Source organism: Centrocercus urophasianus, unplaced genomic scaffold, assembly GCF_019232065.1.
Source record: "Centrocercus urophasianus isolate 14NV4802_14NV808 unplaced genomic scaffold, USGS_Curo_1.0 seq_19, whole genome shotgun sequence".
NCBI lineage: Eukaryota > Metazoa > Chordata > Aves > Galliformes > Phasianidae > Centrocercus > Centrocercus urophasianus.
In genome coordinates, this window is record NW_024884744.1 from 14595620 (window position 1) to 14616256 (window position 20637).

At 39.1% G+C, this 20637-nt stretch overlaps 1 protein-coding gene across 4 annotated transcripts in view; it reads right to left on the reverse strand.

Annotated features, from left to right (window-relative positions):
* Positions 1-20412, reverse strand: part of RHBDD1 (rhomboid domain containing 1) — a 30654-nt gene extending 10242 nt beyond the window's left edge. The window contains exons 1-7 of one of the 4 annotated variants that reach the window (XM_042821116.1): positions 20331-20412; positions 14387-14902; positions 12625-12757; positions 5566-5654; positions 4813-4872; positions 1571-1690; positions 261-529 (exon numbers count right to left, since the gene is read on the reverse strand). In XM_042821116.1, the coding sequence (XP_042677050.1) occupies positions 477-529; positions 1571-1690; positions 4813-4872; positions 5566-5654; positions 12625-12757; positions 14387-14819 (888 nt within the window). In that variant the 5' untranslated portion in view covers positions 14820-14902; positions 20331-20412 and the 3' untranslated portion in view covers positions 261-476. The other 3 variants (XM_042821113.1, XM_042821114.1, XM_042821115.1) reach the window with 3 other exon arrangements.
* Between the last annotated feature and the right edge of the window lie 225 nt (positions 20413-20637).

The following is a 20637-nucleotide window of genomic DNA, read 5'->3' on the forward strand; positions in this document are numbered from 1 at the left end:
AACATGTCTCATTCTTGCAGCACAACACATCGCATAACACCCATCTTGAACTTTTCTAAAAGATTTTTCTCAATCAGTTAAAAAAACGTTGTAAAACATCATCTAAAACATCAGGAAAAAGCGTCCCTTCCAAAAAAGCTTAATTTAGGCATATTCCTTCCCAAAAACTCATGTTTATGTAGGGCAAAATACTGATATTATTTGGTGTTTTATTTTTAAAATTCCTAAGACAACATAATGATACCAAACATATCAACTTGTGCTGACAGAACAGATGAACCAGATGCTATTTTATTCATTTCCTTGAAAGCTAAACCCTTCACCAAGTACCAAGATTTTCAGTGCAGTGTGAATTTAAGGGAACTGTTCAGATTACTGTAATTTCTAACTGTATCACAGGGACAATTTTGCTGCAGAAATCAAGAGTGGGTTTTCCTGTTGTTTCAAGTTGCTGGTCTCACAGTACTTCAGGGCAGTTAGGAGCAAATTCCATGAGAGAACAAAGGTGAGCACACAAAAGCAAAGACAACTAGAAAAAAAAAAAATACTTTTATTACTACTTTTCCTCAAAGACTGAACTTCTGCCTCCAAGCTGACTTCCCACAACTGATGCAACAAAACAAAAAGCCATCTTTACTTACAAACAGAAGTTAATCAAATTTTCAAGCTGAAAAAGCCTTTTCAGACCACAACATTACCTTGTCTGCTGCCTTGTTGAAAACACTGCAGATAACACAGCGATATTCTTCATAACAAATAGGATGACAGCAGTTATGAGTTAGTGATGATGATTTGTGAAGCTATTCATTTCCCTATTTTGCCTGAAATTTCTAATAGCCATAAAGAAGTTTTTTTATGAGCACAACTGACGTAAATTTTACACACGCTGCTCCAATAACATACTGCTAGCCTACTGGGCATATTTCCTTCATGTCTGTTTTCACAAGCTGAGAAGTATATCCCAAGGTGTTTTTTCTTTCCCTCTTGACTTCATTTGAATTACAAAAAAAATATATATATATATATATCTCAATATATATTAATTCAACTGATAAATCGCAACTAAAACAAACAGCATTTTTATTCCTGAATTACTTCTCCCCCGTCTTTCAGCTAGCTCTCATATAAACTTTCTTCAGGGTGAAAGAGAACAACACAAGAAATTGCTACGCTACTCCTCCAATACATTATAAAACAAAATCAGCAGGAAGTTTAAACATCAGCAACATCATTGTTCCTCTGTTATACTGCTTCATATTACAATTGAGAATGAGAGGTGGTTTGTTTGTCTTTGGCACAGCAACTTTGTTTACTTGAGGTTAGTCATAAAAGCATTTCTTTTCCTGTAGTAGCAGCAATTAGCAGTAAGCAATTACTAACACATGCAGTTGTGTGAGAATGACACTGCATCCTCATGTTGTGGTCTCTGAAAATTCTACCTGGAAACATTTGGTCATTTCTGAAGGGATGTCCAAATCCTGAACATAAGTAATGAACAACACAGCCTTCCTACTCCTCCCACCTCAACACAAACCATGATCTGAAAGATGACACGTAATGAAATTCTTACCTCTTTCATTCAGACTGTTTAGCACTGCCCTTTCAAGCTGTTCTTCTTCAGTGAGCCCGCCTGTATAGTCATGATAGTTCCTTGGTGTTCTGTATTGATCACCTGGATATCTGTAATACTCTGTAAAGTGAAAACAAAGAAAATAATCTGCTGTTATGCAGTGGGAGAGGGTGAAAGCAGATGTTATCTTTACATCGTCTTTCTTCCACAAATCAGTTTAATTTGGAAAAGAAAAAATATGATTAGGAGTCAGGAGAACAGGGGTGAGAAAAACAGTAACAGTGAAGATACAGCAAGGATCTCCAGCTTTGCATTTGTTACGAATGTCATAGCATTGCCATGATTTCATGTTTCAAATAAATGGAAATAGCTTTCATCAGCTCCCCCCCAGCACGTAACTGCCAGTACCAGGCCTTCAACCACCCAACAGCAACAAGACAACCACGTGGGCTTCAGGCTTTTCCATGTGCACCTCGCCTCAGCCCACAAACAACGCGTCATCCTAAGCGCAAGTCACGTTTGAACCTAGAACATGACTAAAGAATTCTGCATTTCTGTACAATGCTGTACAGTGTACAACACTGTGCTATGCCTGCTCTAAAGAAAGCCAACACAGCCTGCAGATCTCATCTGCAACCACTGCATTTTCCTGTACCAGACATTTCCGTGAACAAAGTCAGTCAAAAACAAGTGTGGAAAACCACCATCCATCCAAACATGTGCAATTTAAAAAAGAAGAAAACAACCTGGCTGGAGAATGGAGCGAGACTTGATTTAGCGGAACCTAATCCTGCCTGAACACAGAAAACCCAACCTGAGAAAAACTCATGAGCAAAGTCCCAATTTGTTTTCTAAATGTTCTATTTTCAGAATATAAAACTTTGGATAATTTCAGTTCTCCCTCTTCCAGACAACCAGACATTAGATTTGGAAGAACCAAAGTACAGAAACACAAACAGTTTTACCCACGTGATTAGAGAAAGTACATGAGATTTTCAAAATGAAAGAAATAATGGAAATATTTCTGCATGAAACAAGTACAGCATGCCACCTCTTTTTATCTTCAGATAATTAGCACCAGTAATAATAGTCACATATTACCTCGCTAGTTACAGATTCCATGTGGAACTTTAAGGAAGACTAACAAGCACAGACTATAAACTGAGATGTAATTGATTTCATACACGTGTGCACATGGTTTTATATGAGCATACACACAATATTGGTGCACACAAAAATGCAATCCTGCCCTTTTGAGAACAGACAACAGCTGACATTGGGATGAATTTTCATAAAAGCACAGCAAAGATTTGGTGTTGTCCTGCAATCTGAACTGCTGCCATTTCTCAATTATCTGCTACTCCTCTGCTTAGAAAATGATGAACATGTATTTTTAAATCCCTATAAATTAGTCATTTTTAACAAGCTTGAAAAGCCTCTCAGTCACAGTGGCGTTATTTAAGAGACAATTCTGCAGAAAAACATAAAACCAACTGCAGAATATCTCTTAGCTGACACACACACATTTTGGATGCAATCTTTATGCATCCCCTTATTCCCCTCTACATTATGTTAATCTGAATGTCTTCTCAGCTACAAATTTATTTTCTAGAGGCTTCAAAACTGCCTGCACGAAGAGTATAAAAATCCTGGTTTTATCTGATAAAAGAAGGATGCTGCCTTTTAAGTTGACTGTAAAATATGGTAAATGTGATACTGTACATTGTCCTCGAGTTGTAAGTGCTGACAAAGCTGTAATCTTCTGTTTTACGATGAGAAACAATTCAGTAACATTGACATGTTCAAGGTGTTCCTATTAATCCCAATAAGTATCCTAATATTTTATTCATGAACTGTCTTTGGAGTAAACCTAATTCAGTCACCAATTACTGGGTTAAAATTACAGCTGAAATATTTTTTTTTTCCTTCTAAAGCTGTTTCTTTGCGCTGCTGCATAAATCCATTCTGATTATCTATTTTTTATTTTAATTAATAAAGTCAGGCAGCAATAACTCAGCAATACCAAAAAATAAGAAGTTCAGGTAAGGTTGTACTGTATGTACATAGTGAACCTGCAACACTACAGAGAGTTTTCCTAATTCACAAATGGTCAAATGTATTACTATATCATACAACAAGCAAATTGTGAATTCTTCCTTGAAAACTCATGCAAGTAGGATGAAAGATAACTATGAAAAATATACATAAGGAAAAAAATGTATATGTATCAGAAATATGTATATTTTACAATTACAATTCAGTTTACAGAAAAGAATTTACTAAAAGAAAAATTGTTATGTCTAAAGCCAAGCTTGGAAGACAGGATAATTCATGTTAACCTCACTCCTTTAGCTCCCTTCCATGACCACCAACTCAAAGCAGCACCACCTGTTACTCTGGGAACTGCTCAAGCCATACAACAAGAAGCAGACTTTCTTTTTGCCAGTGCCCTACAACTTCTTCCCAGGTGCTATGTAGTCCCCTGTATCATTCTACACTACATGAAGTGCTGTTGCTGGTTAGGAAGAGCTGGAAAAGATGTGCAGGACAGTTCAGGATCTGCTCCACAAAGGTTGTCTTTAACACCCACCGCCATCCTGAACACCTGGTGTCTGTACAATGGCTGCAACAGATTAGAGAATTTAAATATCAAGTGCAAGTTCTTATCTTCATTAGCAAATTAAATTGCCTTTTCCAATATAAACCATTTGATTTTCCACACATGCTGCTATGCTGGTATACTGAAGGAAGGTTTGGTTGTTATTAACACAGAACACAGAGTAATGCAGATGAACAGAAACTATACCTAGGTGAACATCTGAGCTGGCCTGAGAACGCAGCTGGAAGCAGGCAGCTCATGCACCATACATCTCCTATTTTAAGGAGTATGTATGTAATTCTATGTAGGAGTACTGTATGTAATTCAACACCTTATTTTATTGAGCAATTCATTTTATTTTTATTGGTCTTCAGGTCAAACATTATATCTTTAATTTGAGAACTGGATTAATAAAAATCCTGGGTAAATACACTTCTAAGTTACAACTGCCCTTGCCGTTCTTTGTAAGGAAAATACACTGGGATATTTGGTTAGGAATTACAAATCAAATACTTTTGAAATACTCAAGGGCAAAATTTTCCATTTGGTCAGCTCTTCTGCATGTTTTCTATTACAAGCAAAAATTACACTCCTATTTGTAAAACCAAAATAAGTTTTTAGGTAAGTGGATGAGAATGTTTACCTGAATAACCCGAATAGTAGCTCCTTGGCCTATCAGGGTCTGTGAATGAAGAAAGGCCACCTAGAAAGAAAGAACAACACATACACAATTAGAATAAAGTCTGTTTCCTAATAGGGTAACTTAAGACAAGTACTGTGACAACCAAGCCTAGCACATGGTTGCAACAGGTCTCAGACTTCTAAGTAAAACCCTGAAGTTTAAAGGCGTGCTCACATAACAGCACAACTGCATTTAAAAATAGATGTTAGTATAAAAACACACTGAAAGTTACCACCTCTTAAAACCGTTTCTACAGTACAAAAACCTGTGTCAAGTCAGCGTCACAAAGCTCAAGGAATCTTGTAACACTTCCTCAAGGATCCCTCAGCTTTTTCTAAATTCAAGAATTTCCACATGAACCAATACAAGCAACAGAAATCCAACACAGAAATATTCTGTGTTCTGGCATATTTCTATTGCTTCACACTCCATTTAGAATGACATTTCGGTTGACATCTTACATGGAACATTTTACCTCAAATACATAGCTTTAAAAGAATGGTAAAAATGTATTACTTGCAGCAAAAACATTACACCTGAAAGACACCTTTAATATGGATAAGAACGAGTAAAACAAGGTGAGCTTTTCTTCTGCTCTTCTTCACTCTATTTTTAGTTCCCTAGAAATCTGCTGGAACTGCACAAACATCTGCAATTGTATGCAAGATGCACTAATTTTTCAGAGCACCAATGTCTCATGCAGATTTTACAAACCTGCACACGCTTTCATGATCTTTTTCAGAGGACCCATTGTGTACATCAGTCCAACAAGAATCCCTGCCAGATGACCAGCAAAAGAAGTCCTATGAGGAAAAAAAATATCTCATGAGCAATAGAAAGGTAGACTTCTTGGGTAGGAAACCTGAAGTGGAAATATCGTAATCCACAAAGTCCTTATGTAACCAAGCATAGAAAAGTGACAAGGGTAATGCAAACACCTATTAATTTCTGCTCTGACTTGGTCAATCTATTTTCTAATATTAGTGGTAATTATTCTATTAAACCCAGATGTGCAGTTTACAAAATTCCAACTTACAGAACTCCTTACCAAAATTAATTTCCTCATTTTGTGATTTCTAAAAAAACATTGTACATGATCCAACTGAACTGAGCAACGTATCAATTCAAACTGAAGTGCAGTGCTTTCTTTCTTTCCTCATAAAATCCTAACACTGTTGTGTATACACTCACAAGTATGCAACATATCTTGAAGAAGCTGGAAGCTAACAGGAGAGATCACTTCAATTGCTTGTGTAAAGCACAGAACACTGATCCCCTACAAGCATTTAAAGTGAAGTCTTCCCAAGACAGAAAACTCATTTTAATCTGTAGAACTTAGATCCACAGAATTACACTAAAATGTCCTAGTAGGAGCTACCAAAACTTACTACCGTTTCAAACGTAAGCATAAGTAGAGCACTTTATCACAGTACTGTCAATTCAATCCTACTATGAAATGGAAGCCCCACCCCTGGAGACATCCAAGGCCAGGTCACACTGGCTCAGAGCACCTGATGGAGCTGTAGGTGTCCCCATTCATTGCAGGGGGGTGCACTAGATGGCCTCTGAGGGTCCCTCCCAACCGATCTTCTACAAACCCTAAATGCAGACCTGTTCCAACATATTTGTACCACAGTGCATTCATAATTAAAAGAACAGTAAGTAAAAAACTGAAATCCATATTATTTTCTAAACATGCCTATTTACTTTAAAAATACATTCATTGCCCATTTGTACATAGAATGAAAAGACTGAAGTCTTCAACACAGAAGCATTATATATGGGGTAAATCCAGAGATTTGCTCCAAGTATCTCCATGAATATTGTGTCTCAGCACTCAACTTACAAGTTCAGTGAAAGAGTTTAAATAGGCTCTCCTCTGAATTTGCAGAAGCTAATACACCCAATAATTAAGATTCCCTATACTCAAGTAGGTAGGAACAGCAAAAGCAGAAAATGGTCACAAAGAAATACCACAAATTAACCAAGTTTCACCTTTGTCAAGGAAGCAAAAGGCCTCCCCAGAAAGAGAAACAGCAGGTGGCATGTTGTAGGAACACAGCGCTGCCTCACAGCATTTCTCAAAGAATGTTTAAAACCCTGGGCAGTATGAACTACACTAAGCAGATACATAACTGGATAGAAAACCTGGCTTAATGCTTATCAGTGATTTGTTACCAAACCAAGGAGGTGAATTGAATGGATTTCCACATTTTCTGTACCAAATATTACTCGCTAATAACAACAAGCTGAGAGAGGATGTAGGAGTCACAAGAGATAGAGCTATAATTTAAAGCAACCTTGGCACAGTAACAGAAAAAGATAGGATAGGATACAGTAAAGACAAGGAGGGAGTTCTGAATGTACCACAGAAATCAGCGCCTATACAAGCTGGAAGGGACAGGCCAGTAGCAGAGCTTTGGGACAGAGCCCAGCACGCGCAGTGAGTCAGATGGTAAAACACAGATCCATGGAAGACAAGTATTCCACTGGAAATACATGGAAGCACTGCCTGGAAGTAAAACAAAGTCACCTTTCACTCTACTCAGATGGAAATTCAGTTTCTGCAGACTGAGCAGAAAGAACAAGAGGAAATAAAATGCTAACAGGAAACAAATGCAGCAGCCATAGACACAAACAAAGGGAAAAAAACCACTTACCTCTAGAAGGCATCAGGTAGACTAGGATCTCCAGCAAGATCTCTTTATCTCCACTACCAACCCTTCAATGAGGTCTGGGAGGAGTGGCTCCTGGCTCCTCCCATTCCAATCACTCAGGTACATTGCGTGCACCTGAGCTCCCCTGGTTTGCCCTGCCTGCCCACCAGGTGCTCAATCACTGCTTCAAGCTGCAGCTCAGCACTCCCACTGCAAGTAGATTGCCTTTTTAAGAAATTTGCACAATATATTTCTTCTTTCTACAAGTTTTGTCTCCTGACATTGAAATTAATGACAAAACTGTAACTGTTTTCACAAGGCAGAGCTATATGCACATGGAATTAAATGCCATTTTGGCTGAAAGGCACAAATGCAATTTATTAAAAGCACAAAAGTTGTAGGAAGGTCTTCTCCAAACACACTCCCTTCACTTGTATTATAAATTCCACTGTTCTCATATCAAATTCAGAAAATTGAGGGTACTCCTATTTTGTACTTTTTGAATAAAGAATATAAGTTTGGATATTATATATATAGGATATATATATATATTGGATTGGATATATATATGTTATCAGCCATAAAGCAACCTCTCCTGTCATATGATTCCAAAAGAGTATTTTTACATTGCTCCCAAGAATATGGGAATCCTGTTGACTTCAATGTCTATTTTTTTAAGTTGACTTATTATGCTGTTAGACAAAAACATTCTCCTGATTGCAGGAACAAGATAAACCATTGCCTTTTCTCCTGCTTGTTCAGAAAAACTAACAGATTTATTGTGTGTTACAACTTCACTTTGTATAAATACAAACTGAAATTTGAATGAAAATAGAAATGGGGCTCTTGGCTTTTTAAAACACTTTTTTTTCCCCTCTAAATGTCAACAAGCTTTATCAATATTAACTAATGTTCTCTTTGATACAAAGAAATTCAAATGAAGCCTCATTTAATTTTTGTTAGAAAATGTGGATCTCCCCAGAGATATTATTTAAACCATTCACTTCATACTAACGATGATTATGCAATATGTCTAAATGCCATTTCCTGAAGAAATGTGCCATCAAGTTGATGCGCACTTTACTCAAGAAAAATCTTCCAAACAGAATTAATTATACTTCTTCATTTGGCTGTGTGGATTCCATGAAAATTGGTGTCATTAAAATGAAAACCATATGACAACATTTACTCGTCAGCTACCCAGTTCTGACACAATGCTTACAAGCCTCTCACAATATTATCCTTTAACATGAATACTGTCCCAGTATTCTTATGCACAATCCAAGTAATCTCCTCACTGCTGGCACATTTATCCTGACTAGTTTCCACTCTGTGGCATCACTCACCTGACAGAGCACACGAAAGAACAAGGAAGCCTGTATCACTTCACCTCTATAGTTTCCTCCTAACAGCAAACCTGAAAGACTGGTTGGAATTATCATTCATGCACAGAACAAAGCCACTTATTTAGCAAAGGTATGTCCTTGGCTCAGCCACTGCTGCAGTCTTCTGTGACAAGAACTTATTTTCATCCATCTCCTACTCTGATGCTACACTACATTCAGGTATACATTCACTCAACAAAGAAGTAATAGAAATACTACAAAAATCCAGACCAACTTTATTTTGAAAAAAAACAATGGATATTTTCAGATAATGGGATGAACCTTATTATTTATAGTAACAATTTATTTCAAAATTAACTCAAGCATGTAGTCACGTGCACATGAATTTATAGCCTCTGCTTCAAAATTTAATCTTGCTGTAGTGATTTAACCCAGCAGATGGCTCAGCACCTTACAGGTGTTCACTCACTCCTCCCCTTCCCAGTGGGATGGGGAAGAGAAGCAGGGAAAACAATGAAGTAGAACTCATGAGCTGAGATAAAACTATTTAGTATGGCAGAGAAAAGGAAAAGGAAAGTAGTTATGACTATATATGTACAGCTGAAAGCATACAACATGCACAAGTAGTTGCTCACCATCCCCCGGCTGATGCCCAGCTAAACCCCTGAGCAGCTGAAGAGAGTGAGAGATGAACTCTCATCCTCCTTCAGAACTCCTTCTGCCTGATGCCATACAGTATGGAATATCCCTTTGGCCAGCTCAAGTCAGCTGTCTTAATTCCGTTCCCCCCCAGCTCCTTGGGCCCTTTGCTGCGAACGGCCTTGGCTTAGCAGGCAACTAGAAACGTGACTGCGTGAGCTGCACATTTTTCTCCTAGAACCAAAAACAGAGTATCATACCAGACACTGAAGTAAACAATTCTATGTCAAATGAAAACTAAGACACTTGCTTAGAAAGAAAGGCACACAATCTACCAGTGCTAATGAAACCACCTGAATGCAAATTAGATCAAATTAACTCATTGAATAAGTAAAAGTCAACTTGTTTTACACACAAGTGCAGGACAACAGCACTTCATCTTTGACTGGAAAGTGGAAATTTGTAACTAACTATGTAATACAGAGGAAAGTAAAAGACGATTAACAAAACAAGCTGTTAGAGCATGGTTTTCACCACACAGTGTCATCCCTGACAAATTTCTTGTGCTTTTTTGGGTGCGTGTGCGGTTTTGTTTGTTTCTCCTCCATGCCCTCTTGCTCCTGAGGAACATTCTCATCAGTAACACAGATCATCAGTAAAATCGATCAACAGCCAGCAATGACTCAGTGATATCATCAAGCATTAAACACATCCACAATTAAAAAAGCAAACTAGATGAGAGAACAGGCACATAAGAAAAGATCTCTCGTGGGGAAAAATAATAGAACAAAGCAGAATATTTGTAGTCATGCTAGAGGCTGCACCAGAATTAAAACAGAGAGGTGAAAGTGGAAGAAAAAAATTAAAATTTCAAACAAAATTTGCCAAAATATATTCCAGTATTTTCAAGTATACAAAGGTTTTGTTTGTTTCCTTTTAATGAAGAGCTCAGCAATTGTATTATGTTGACCTCTTCTGACTGTGATTTGCTTCGAAGCTGTGTTCCTGCAGATCCTTGACCCCATGAGAAAGGAAGCAACTAATACTCATAGCTGATCCATTGTATGCTACCATTTTGTTTTCAGTTGTCAGCTATGAACATGTATTACAGAGATCTGCATCTCTGTCACAGAATGTAGATTCACTCCTGTGCTGCTGTTCTCCAGCTGGGCTACTTCTCAGTTTGCAAGGTCATCTCTTTTTTCTTTTCATATTAACAACTCTAACGAGCACCTTAACTTGCCAAAAATAAGTCTATTAAATTGGCTCAGTCCAACATTTATTCATTTAGTTACAAACAGAAATGTAGAACAGAACTAAAGGTTAGAACTAATTTATTACATTTTTAACTAAGAAATTTATATTTTCTGAATTACAATAGCTGTCACAGATCTGGAAGGAAAAAACAGTTTTCATCTGGCTCTGTATTACTTCTCAGTACTTCATTGGTTATGGATGACCCTGTGATATATCATTCCACTAAAGGCTGCACAAACACACCTTGTGTCTGATGGGACAGAACCCTGCACCACTTACTGACCTCTTATTATTCAGAACAAGATGTCGCACCCTGATCTACAAAAGAACACCATCTAATCAGGCACCTCAAAAACTGTAACATGCCTTGAGCATGCAGAAGAGGATGTAGCAGTACTGCCCTGAGAGTCAATTACTGTGGTTCATTTCAAGGCAGTTGCCAGTTACTAATTAAACATATTATGTTCCGAGACATTAATTTCTGCAGCCTGTTCCTTGCTTTCTGTGGCCTCTGTTAATATTTGAGTGCTGTGAAATTGTCTTAGGTATCAGAATTGAACATAATTAGGGGTTGTTTAGACAAGGCAGCAGCCTAAGCTTCTATGCAAATTACAGAGACATTTTTAACATTATTTCTATACCTCATATTTACTTTCTACCTCCAGAATACGTCTGCAGTAACACAACTGGGAAAAAAATAAAAAACCCAACTGCATCCAACCACTAACCTCATGAATTCTTCTTCCACCAATTAGATATGTGATATGCTCATGGTTTCGCTTCAGATCATTTCCACTGTTTTTTCCACTATTCTTCAACAGTAAAAAATGTTATTTAACGTATCAAGAAAAAACTAACTAATGCTAAAACAACATTTTGTTTATCAGAAGAACAAAATGAATACACCAAAACTTTTGAGTTTTAATACCATGGAAGTGATCTCTTAGCTGACAATTCAAATTGCATTTGAATTGAAAAACAGCTCCGCTGTTCTTTTGTCTTTTAACTTGGGATTCCTTGTTTCAGTCAGTCAAGCAATAAATGATAAAGAAAGCAGTAAACTCTGCTTAAAATAAGTAATATCTGAATTTTCATTCTGGTCTAGGAAATGTTCTACCTGCCACATCATAGCATCTAATGATTAGTATGTCAGTCTTGTTCCCCTCTTTAATCTTTCTAAAAAGCAGCAAATTGTTCATGAATTGCAATTTGGCAGTTAGTAAATTTTGTGAGTTTCTTTCACACACATTTTCTAATACCATTGACACTTATAAATTATAAAACATTATGTAAGAGAACAGATGATTTGCAACTACAACTCCAGAAATTAACTGCAGACAAAGGAAAAATTGCACTGGCATAGATGAGCACATAGGAAAACTAAGGGAGACAGTCAGCAAGACTGCAGGATAGTAAACTATGAATTTTATCCAGATAACCCTAGATTAAAAAAAAAAAAAAAAAAAAAAGAGAGAGAGAGAAAAAGAGAAAAAGCAAATGAAACAGTGGATGTCAGTTTAATGGTAAACTAGAGCAGTGACTAGAAGAAATTGACAGAAGGTACCAGAAGAAAAATAAAAAGCAGAGCAGCAGAGCGCTCTCCCAGGTTCAGCCATTTTGCACAAAATGAATATCCCTTCCCAGTGCCCACCGACTTCCTATCTTCATTCCAGAACTTTGCCATACTTTTGAGACACAATACTCCAGTTCTTCATTTTAAAAATGGTGTTAAGGAAAAAATCCTCAGCACCAAACTGTAGCCCCAGCGCACGGTTTGGGCACTACCTCACGCTCCTCACACCTCATAGGCATTTCAAACTACTTCAGGTAACCCAAATCTCATCTACCAACTCTGAAGTACTACATGCACTTACCCTGGGGAAATGAAATGAATTGCCACCAGCTCCACCCAACAAGCATACTTGCTGGATATCTGCAATCCAAGGACGCTGCTAACTCTTCCTGGGTTGTAATGGTTGTTAAGAACTTTCAAAGCAAACAAGACTCCTGCAAACAACAATAAATAACATCAGGAGAGAAGCACTTGTGTCCAGATAGTAAAGAAATTAATTATTGTTATGACTTAGCTGCTGAAATGACAGCTATTAAAACTGGAATATCACATCATGCAGTTTCACAGCATCACAAAGCAATATTCTTGCACGTCAGAACAACGGTTGGTTTTGGTTTTGTTGCTTTTTAGAGTTACTTTTCAGTCACTTAAGGACTGAAATTACATATTTGTGTAATGTAGCCAATTCAAAGCTTCGTTTTAAATACAACTATTTATTGTAGCTGTTCAAGTAAACAAAATACAACAATTTAAAAGGGAAGCTCTAGTTGTAATAATGGACAAACTTAATAAACTCAAAATGTACAGTAAGCTGAGAAAAGCCATGACTGAAAACAAGACAAAGGCATGTGTGAAGGTCAGCAATATGCTCAAAAATTCTGAATTAATGGAAAAATCATCTTACATATACTCCAGAATCACCTGTTTCTGCAAAAAAAAAAAAAAAAAAAAGATAAACTGCCTTTAATCACAATAATTTATTTCTAATTGATTGCAACTGTTTTATCATGCAAATAAAAAGCCAACATGGCAGAATGAGTTTGCATTATTTATCAGAACATTCAAGAAAGATTATGAAATTCTCAGGAGAAAATGCAATCACTTGAAAAAAAATGGGAAAAGTGACATAAGTAAGTATGGAAAAGACAGCCAAGTTGGACAGGAACAAAGATATACTAAATTAAAAAACATGACAAAGGTTTCCCCTCTTCTAATACCATGGAGAACACAGGACAGCAAAACTTCTTTCTCTACCCAGCGGGTTTCTTTCACATACATTCTCTAATATGAGGTAGGTACTCTTATTTTAGGATAATACACACAAATGTTCCTTCGAACAGCCCATGCTTACATTTATTGCTGCTGACAGACCTTATTCAGAAACCATACATTTACTTGAGAGCAGAAATATTTGATAGCAGCACATCATTGAGGAGTTTTCTCTATCCAATCCTCCCTTGGCTCACCAGAATATTCTATGTACAGCTTCAATTTTTATCATTATTTTTGAGGTCTAACTGCCTATTGGAAGGGCCTAGGCCTGCTGTACTGTCAGGTTCCTGCTATGGGAAAAAGGGCCTGGTCCATTTCATCCAGTTGCAAAATAAGGAAATAAATCCAGGCATCCTAAAACTCTTAAGAGATGAGAAATGAATGGGCCATAAATATGCATACAATCTGGCTCTTAAAGAAACAGTTATTGCCAGGAAAATACTCATTTCTTCTTTAACATCTGCTCCACATATATGACACTTGCTCTGACTGAAATTACATATGCTGAAGGTCACGTTGAGAATGCTGAAGGTTTAGGAAGATCAACTACAGACAGTAAGGCTGTCAGAGCTACTTTAATCTACTGCCTGGACAAAGCATGTGCACACAGGCTGCTGCTCACAAGAACTGGACACACAAGGAGCACATGCTTTAAATTTCAGAAATGATCACTTCAGTGACATAATGTACACAGATGCACCTGGATGTCCACCTGTCCATTTACTTCATTCAACAAACATTATATATTATCCATAGTTATTTATTTTTGCATTTAAATTGGACCAACTCACCCGAGAAGCCTACAGCACAACTCATTTCATACGAAGGATCATTCAGAATCTTCACAAGCACGAGTTCCAGCAGCACATAAACAATTCCAGTCAGCACTGAGAATACTGCAATTATGTACGCAAACCACACACTTCCAAGTCTCCTTTCCAACATTATTCCCTTCCAAAGCATGGAAATCATGTTATAATATAAATGCCAGTCATCAACATGGTGGACAGGTGAAAGCAGTAAACGCTGCCAGTTCTGTCTGTAGAAAGCTTCCCTCACACTGATGCACGCCTCATGCAGCGGCCTCACGGGATTCAGGAAGAAAAAAACATTCAGCACGAGCACTGCGAGGGTAACAGAAGGAATGTTCTGAAGTCCAACCTGAGAAATCTGGTAAAGCAGCAAAAGCAGTCCAGCATTGACTCTTCCCTGCCTTCGTTGCATTATTGCTTCTTACTCAAAGAAATGTGAAGTTCACTCTACTTCTACTCTTGTTCAAATCCAACGCCATACACGTTCTGGAAACACTGAAAGAAAAAAACAACTGCATTGTAATACATGTACTATTGTGTTTTCAGACTAAGTGCTCTTTTAAATCAATTAAAAAAAAAACAACAGCAAATTCTTCAAGCTGAGCAATTGAAATGAGAAGAAAAGAAAATTTTAATCTGGTCTAAGAAAAAAGAAAAATAGACATCTTCTCACTGATATCCTGATTCACTTACAGTCATTAAACTTCCAGGCAGAAAGCCCTTGAAAAACAACAAAAGAAACCCGGACAGGAACTTGGTTCTCAGGCCTCTCATCTTTGCTACAGGTATTGCTTTCAGGATTTTTTCCCTAACTTCTCCTCATACTCAGTGTAAATTGAGAATGGAAATTCCAAGTTACTGTTTCAACAAGTAAGACACACACCTAAGGGCTTCTACACAAAAGCTTTGAAAACGGCTCTTGCTTTTGTAGATCAAAACTAAAATTCTAGTTTCAAAGCTTGCAGTGGGGAAAATACTATAGGAGGAAAGCACATGCAAGAACAATACAAAAAAAAAGCCAACAAAACTGCATCAAAATATTCATCTCTTCTCTGTTCTATTTACAACAGATAAATGTAGGGAGAAAAAGAAAAAGAAAAAAAAGAGAAATAGAGTAGTAGATCTAGCTAGAAACAAGGTTACAATTGCAAGCACTCCAAACTTCTGCAGGTCCTTAGAGGCCAAGGCACCTGCACATGGAGAATGCAGCACAAAGTGACACAGAGATGGCAGAGTGGATACCTCCATCAAGATGCTCAAGATGCAAAGTTTTATGTTCCACGCTATACCTATCGGGATTCTAGACCCTGCATTTCTACGGACAGCTGCTCTCCGCAAGCAGTTTTCATTAGGTATTCAGAGTGTCATTAATAAATTGATGGGACTGCACCAAAGTAAGCAAACACAAGGAAAAGTCAGGGAAATCACCTCTGAACTGTGTGATCCTGCATGAGCAAAAGGAACTACAAAACCTGCAGAGGGCTGAGCAGAAGAAAAGCCCACCTACAGCCCAGCCTCTCCTTAAACATCAGCAGAAGCAACAGCAATCGCTATGGCAGTTCACACTTGACAATAAGTGGCGTTGAACAATTGAGCAAATCAAATTTACGATGCTGTAATCTCTGGATTTCTTGTTAAATTGCATTTATGCTCAGCACGGCACTTGAGGAAGAACCTGCTTACATTCTCAAAGCAACTCCAATGGAACAGAACACAAATAAACTCATCTGCTACAAAGAAAGGAAATTCACTACATTCTTCCCCTGGTCTAAGCTTGGTCTGAGGCAGAATGCAGCAGCAGCAGAAACCCACTGTTCCAGGCCCCTGAGTACAGAACTCAGCTGTGCTGGGACCTTTAAGAAACAAATCCTAATCCTCCTAATTTAACTACACAGCTGAGCTAAGACCTCTTACAAAATGGTTGTTGTAAATGATAATCAAGTGTCAGCCTTTGTCTGGTTTTGTTTTTTTGTTTTTGCTTTTAATGTCAAAATTATATTTCAAAGAAGTAACTGAAACTTCTGATTATCTAAGTAATGTCATCTTTCAAAACGTATCAGGTCACAATGTTGGTATCACCATCTCCAAATATTCTTACGTTCACGAGCCCAAAGCTCTGACTTTTCTTTTTTGCCACTGACACAGCTACATTTTTCCCCACCACAAAACAGCTGACAAAAACGATTAGAATTTAAAAGCCAACCCAATTTAAACACAGGCTACATGGAAACCCCAACTTCTTGCCACACCACATTGTTCAGATTGCCAAATAGTACATAGTCTCGCTTTTTAAAGCTTTCGCTCTCTTCTGACAGTCTTTATCTTCCAGTTTTCATACTTTTAATATAACTTTTAACATACCAAGGAAAAACAACCGGCAGGCAGCACGTGTCTGCACCATAACCGTGTGAGAGTGGGAAGGCTTTACACCACAACTGCAGTCATGCTAGGTACTGTAAATCCTTCCTATTATTGGGAGCAACCAGGAATGGGTGCCAAAAACACATCACACATTTGATTATAATGGATAAATACATAAAGAAAGAAAACAAATTAGTTATTTAATTAGTTAATGTAATTCATTTGAAATATAGAGAGCTTTCAGCTGTTTGAACTTTCTTTCTCAGCCTCTACTCTGCTCACTAGAAGCCCAACAAGGCTTAAAACAATGAAGCATTTATTCTTTTTCTTTTTTTTTTTTTCTTTTTTCCTTTTTTTAAACTATGCCACCCACTTCTAAATGCACAAATTTCCAGCAGGGACCTGAAGAGGACGTTTGTGTTGCTCCTCAGCTGCCACGTGTCTGCATTTTTGTCACCTACTCAAGAAAAAAGGTCTGAACTAAACGTTCTCAGAATCCATTGGTTCAGTACTAACCAAGTGCAAAGCACATAAGCTTTCATTTTTTACTGTGACAAACTCCCTGGCTGGCTTGACAGCCATAAAATATTATGAGTTCAGATTACTGAAAAGTCGTGCCAATAAGTACATATTTTAGTAAATTGTAGTTCAAATGAAACATTACTGTCTTTTCCTACTACAGCTGTAGTTTGAAGTCGAAGATTCTTCTTAAACCCTCATTCCCCTCTAAACTTCTAGAAGTTCACTCTAAAATTGTGATTCATGTTGACGTGAAACAAAACCCAGCCCATTGCCCTGCTCCTCAACAGCCACACTGCGAGGTAAGCCCAGATGTTACAAAAACACAAGAGAAATGCATCTCGTTTCCACTGAAGGTAAGCACAGCTGTCATCTACCTGCATGGCACATTCCCACCAGGAAGGTCTATCAGCAACGTTTTCTCTAGCACTGTTTAGTTCTCCTCATGCCTCCCAAAAACCATTTGTACTGGGGGACCTTAGCACTACACAACACTCTGCTGACAGAAGAAACCCCAGGGTTAGCGATTCACTTTGGATTGGGAGTGTGATTTTGAAGTGAAACTCTCCATCACTCCCACTGATGCCACTGCGGTTCTCTGGAGTGGCTACAAAGTGTTTTCTTCTCCTTTCAGATGAAACTAAAGTAAGAGAAGGAGAAGCACTCCAGAAGAAAAACCTGAGCATTTGGCCCACAGATCCAGACTAAAGCTAGGTCAAATTAAAAACACAAAACCAAAGCCACACCACTAGAAATACGTAAAGGATGAAAAGGGCAAACATCAAATCCTGAGCATAAACTGTTTCAGACCGCAAATAAAGCCCAGCAGACCCATACTATTCATCGATGAATATTGAAACTCAGTACAAAGCCTTATATCCAAGCAAAGAACAGAACAGAAACCGTGGTTTTAAGGCAAAAGGAGTTCTACAAAGGAAGCATCAGCAAAATGCACTTACTATTGGCCTCAAACTTCAAAGGGGACCAAGGAAGGCAGAATAAACAAAACAAGAAAAAAAACATGCAAGAAAAAGCACAAACATCTTAAACATGGTGAACCGTCCTGCTTTTATTTAATAAGTATGCAGGGAAAAGGTCAGCTACAGCTACAACAAGCTCTGAAACACTAAATACAATCACTGCATAAAACACTGTGTCTACCGTGAACTCATTCCATTCTGATCCTTCTGTCTGTACATTTGCTTTCATAGGCAGTCACTGTGGGAATAGATACTATGCTCTTGTGCCTCAAGACCAAGGCCTGATCTGTGGTGTAAAGGATTTACTGGTAACGCATACATCAGTAAGATCCACTATTTCCTCCTCTGGAGACAAAGGTCAATCACTTCTTGTAGTGCAATATAAATCAGCTCCCCAGATGGAACAACCTAATATTTCTATTACGTATTGCCTTTGTGTGGGTATATTTACACGTACAGAGAAGTGCATTTACATACACATGCTCTTTTCACGGGTGCAGATTATTCTAGGAAGAACCCTTCAGGCTTACCATCAAAAAGAGCCGTTTCGGCTTATATAAATTCATGCAATAGAAATTCTGCTACAGTTGTAGTGTAGAGCAGACAAAAGCAGAAACCTTCACAGATTTTAATGGAAGGCTACCTTTTAGTATCTCTCCTTAGAAATGATGTTCACTAGAAATTAATGAACTCAGTGTTTTCCTTCACTGGAAAAAATCTGTTCCAAATTCACTCAGAAGCCACACGCTGCTGTTGGTTTCATCACTTAAAAATACTAAAAAGCAACACAGAGACCATTTTCTCTGTATTCCTAAATTTATATGCCATATGTGGTCAAAAAGATGAAGCATTTTTGATCGAGCAAGGAAGAAAAACAAATCAGCAGATAATCTCTGAAACATCAGCTCTTTTTAAACCTCTGCTAGAAGCCAGTCAGAACTATGTATCAGCAAAACATCCTTCTGGGGGGCAACAATGGATATATTAAGCTCCTTCCCTGTTCTGTGGAATAAAGCAACACAAGTTGTGATAAATGTTTTTACTATCCTGTCTCGAAACTGGTAGTAAGTAACTACACTTCTAACAGCTAAGATACATCTAAACATTCATAAGGTACATAAGTGAAGTGAGCTTTAGTAAATATTGATAGTTGTGTGACTGGACTGCTGAAGGGACATCAGTTATAAACATATATATATCTATAGCTCCAAATCAGAACAAAGTAGATTTCAGAATAGGCCCCAGCTTGATTCTTAATTTGACAGACGTTTAATTGCTTCCATTAAAATTGTACTGTTCGTACTTGACTGCAATTCTCACACCATCCTAAAACTGCATCACCACAGCAGGGGATCATCCTCCCGCGCTTAGCTAAGAACTCCTCGGTGTAATTAAAGTGAAACAACCAGCATTTCCTCTCCTCCTCCAGATCCGTGAAGCACGAGAGCCCTTCTGGGCTCAGCACTCCAGGCTGTAGTTACTTTTCTTAACCATCTTACTGCTTTAAGGAAAAAAAGCGGATGCAGTTCTGGCAAAAAGTAAAAAGACATTTCGTTATTCCTATCAATTCTGCCAAGATGAGCGCAGGAGCCGCATGCCGCCGATAGGCGCTATCAGGGCTGATACGGCCGCAGCACTGCTCGCGCACCACAGCAGCGCTGCCCGAACAAAACCCCGTCAGGGCGGAACTCCGCGCGACGCTACAGAGTAGAATGCAGAGGCCGGAACTCGCTTCGCTGCCCGCCAACAGCGGGTGAGGCAGCGCGCAGCGGCCGCCCCCGGCCGCAGGGGAACGCGCCAGGACGGAAGGGGAGCGGGGGGCACGTAACGCTGCCAACCACAGCCGGGCGGGCGCCGTACAGCGGGGCGCAAACGCCGAGGTTCCTCAGGGCTGCAGAAGGAGGGAGAGCGAGAGGGCGGCTGGGAAGCAGCGCCGCGCCACCCCTCCGGCGAGCAGCAGAGACCCGCAGTGCGCGGGGGGGGGCGGTGGGAGTCGTCCGCTACCAGACGGCGGCGCGGCCGCCCCCTCCTCCCTTCCCTTCCCGCCCCGCCCCAGCACTCACGTTCTCTGCGCAGCGGCGGCCCCGATCCCGGCGCCGCACCACGTGACGCGGTCTCCAGTCCGCCGATTCCAGTCCCGCCCGCCGCGCTCCCCTCAGCCGCGCATGCTCAAGAGTGGCTCCGCCCCGCGGCGGGAAAGAGCGGCCGTGTTCTGCGAGCTGCGGTTAACTGAGAGCCGGAGAGGTCTGTAATGAGTCGTGTAAGTCGAACAGTTCAACTCCTCCATCTTTTTATTCAGGCGCTAGAGATTCTGAGAGGAACACGGCGGTTGAAGCGGTGCGCCGTGCGAGTCGCTGCGTTAAGCGTCGT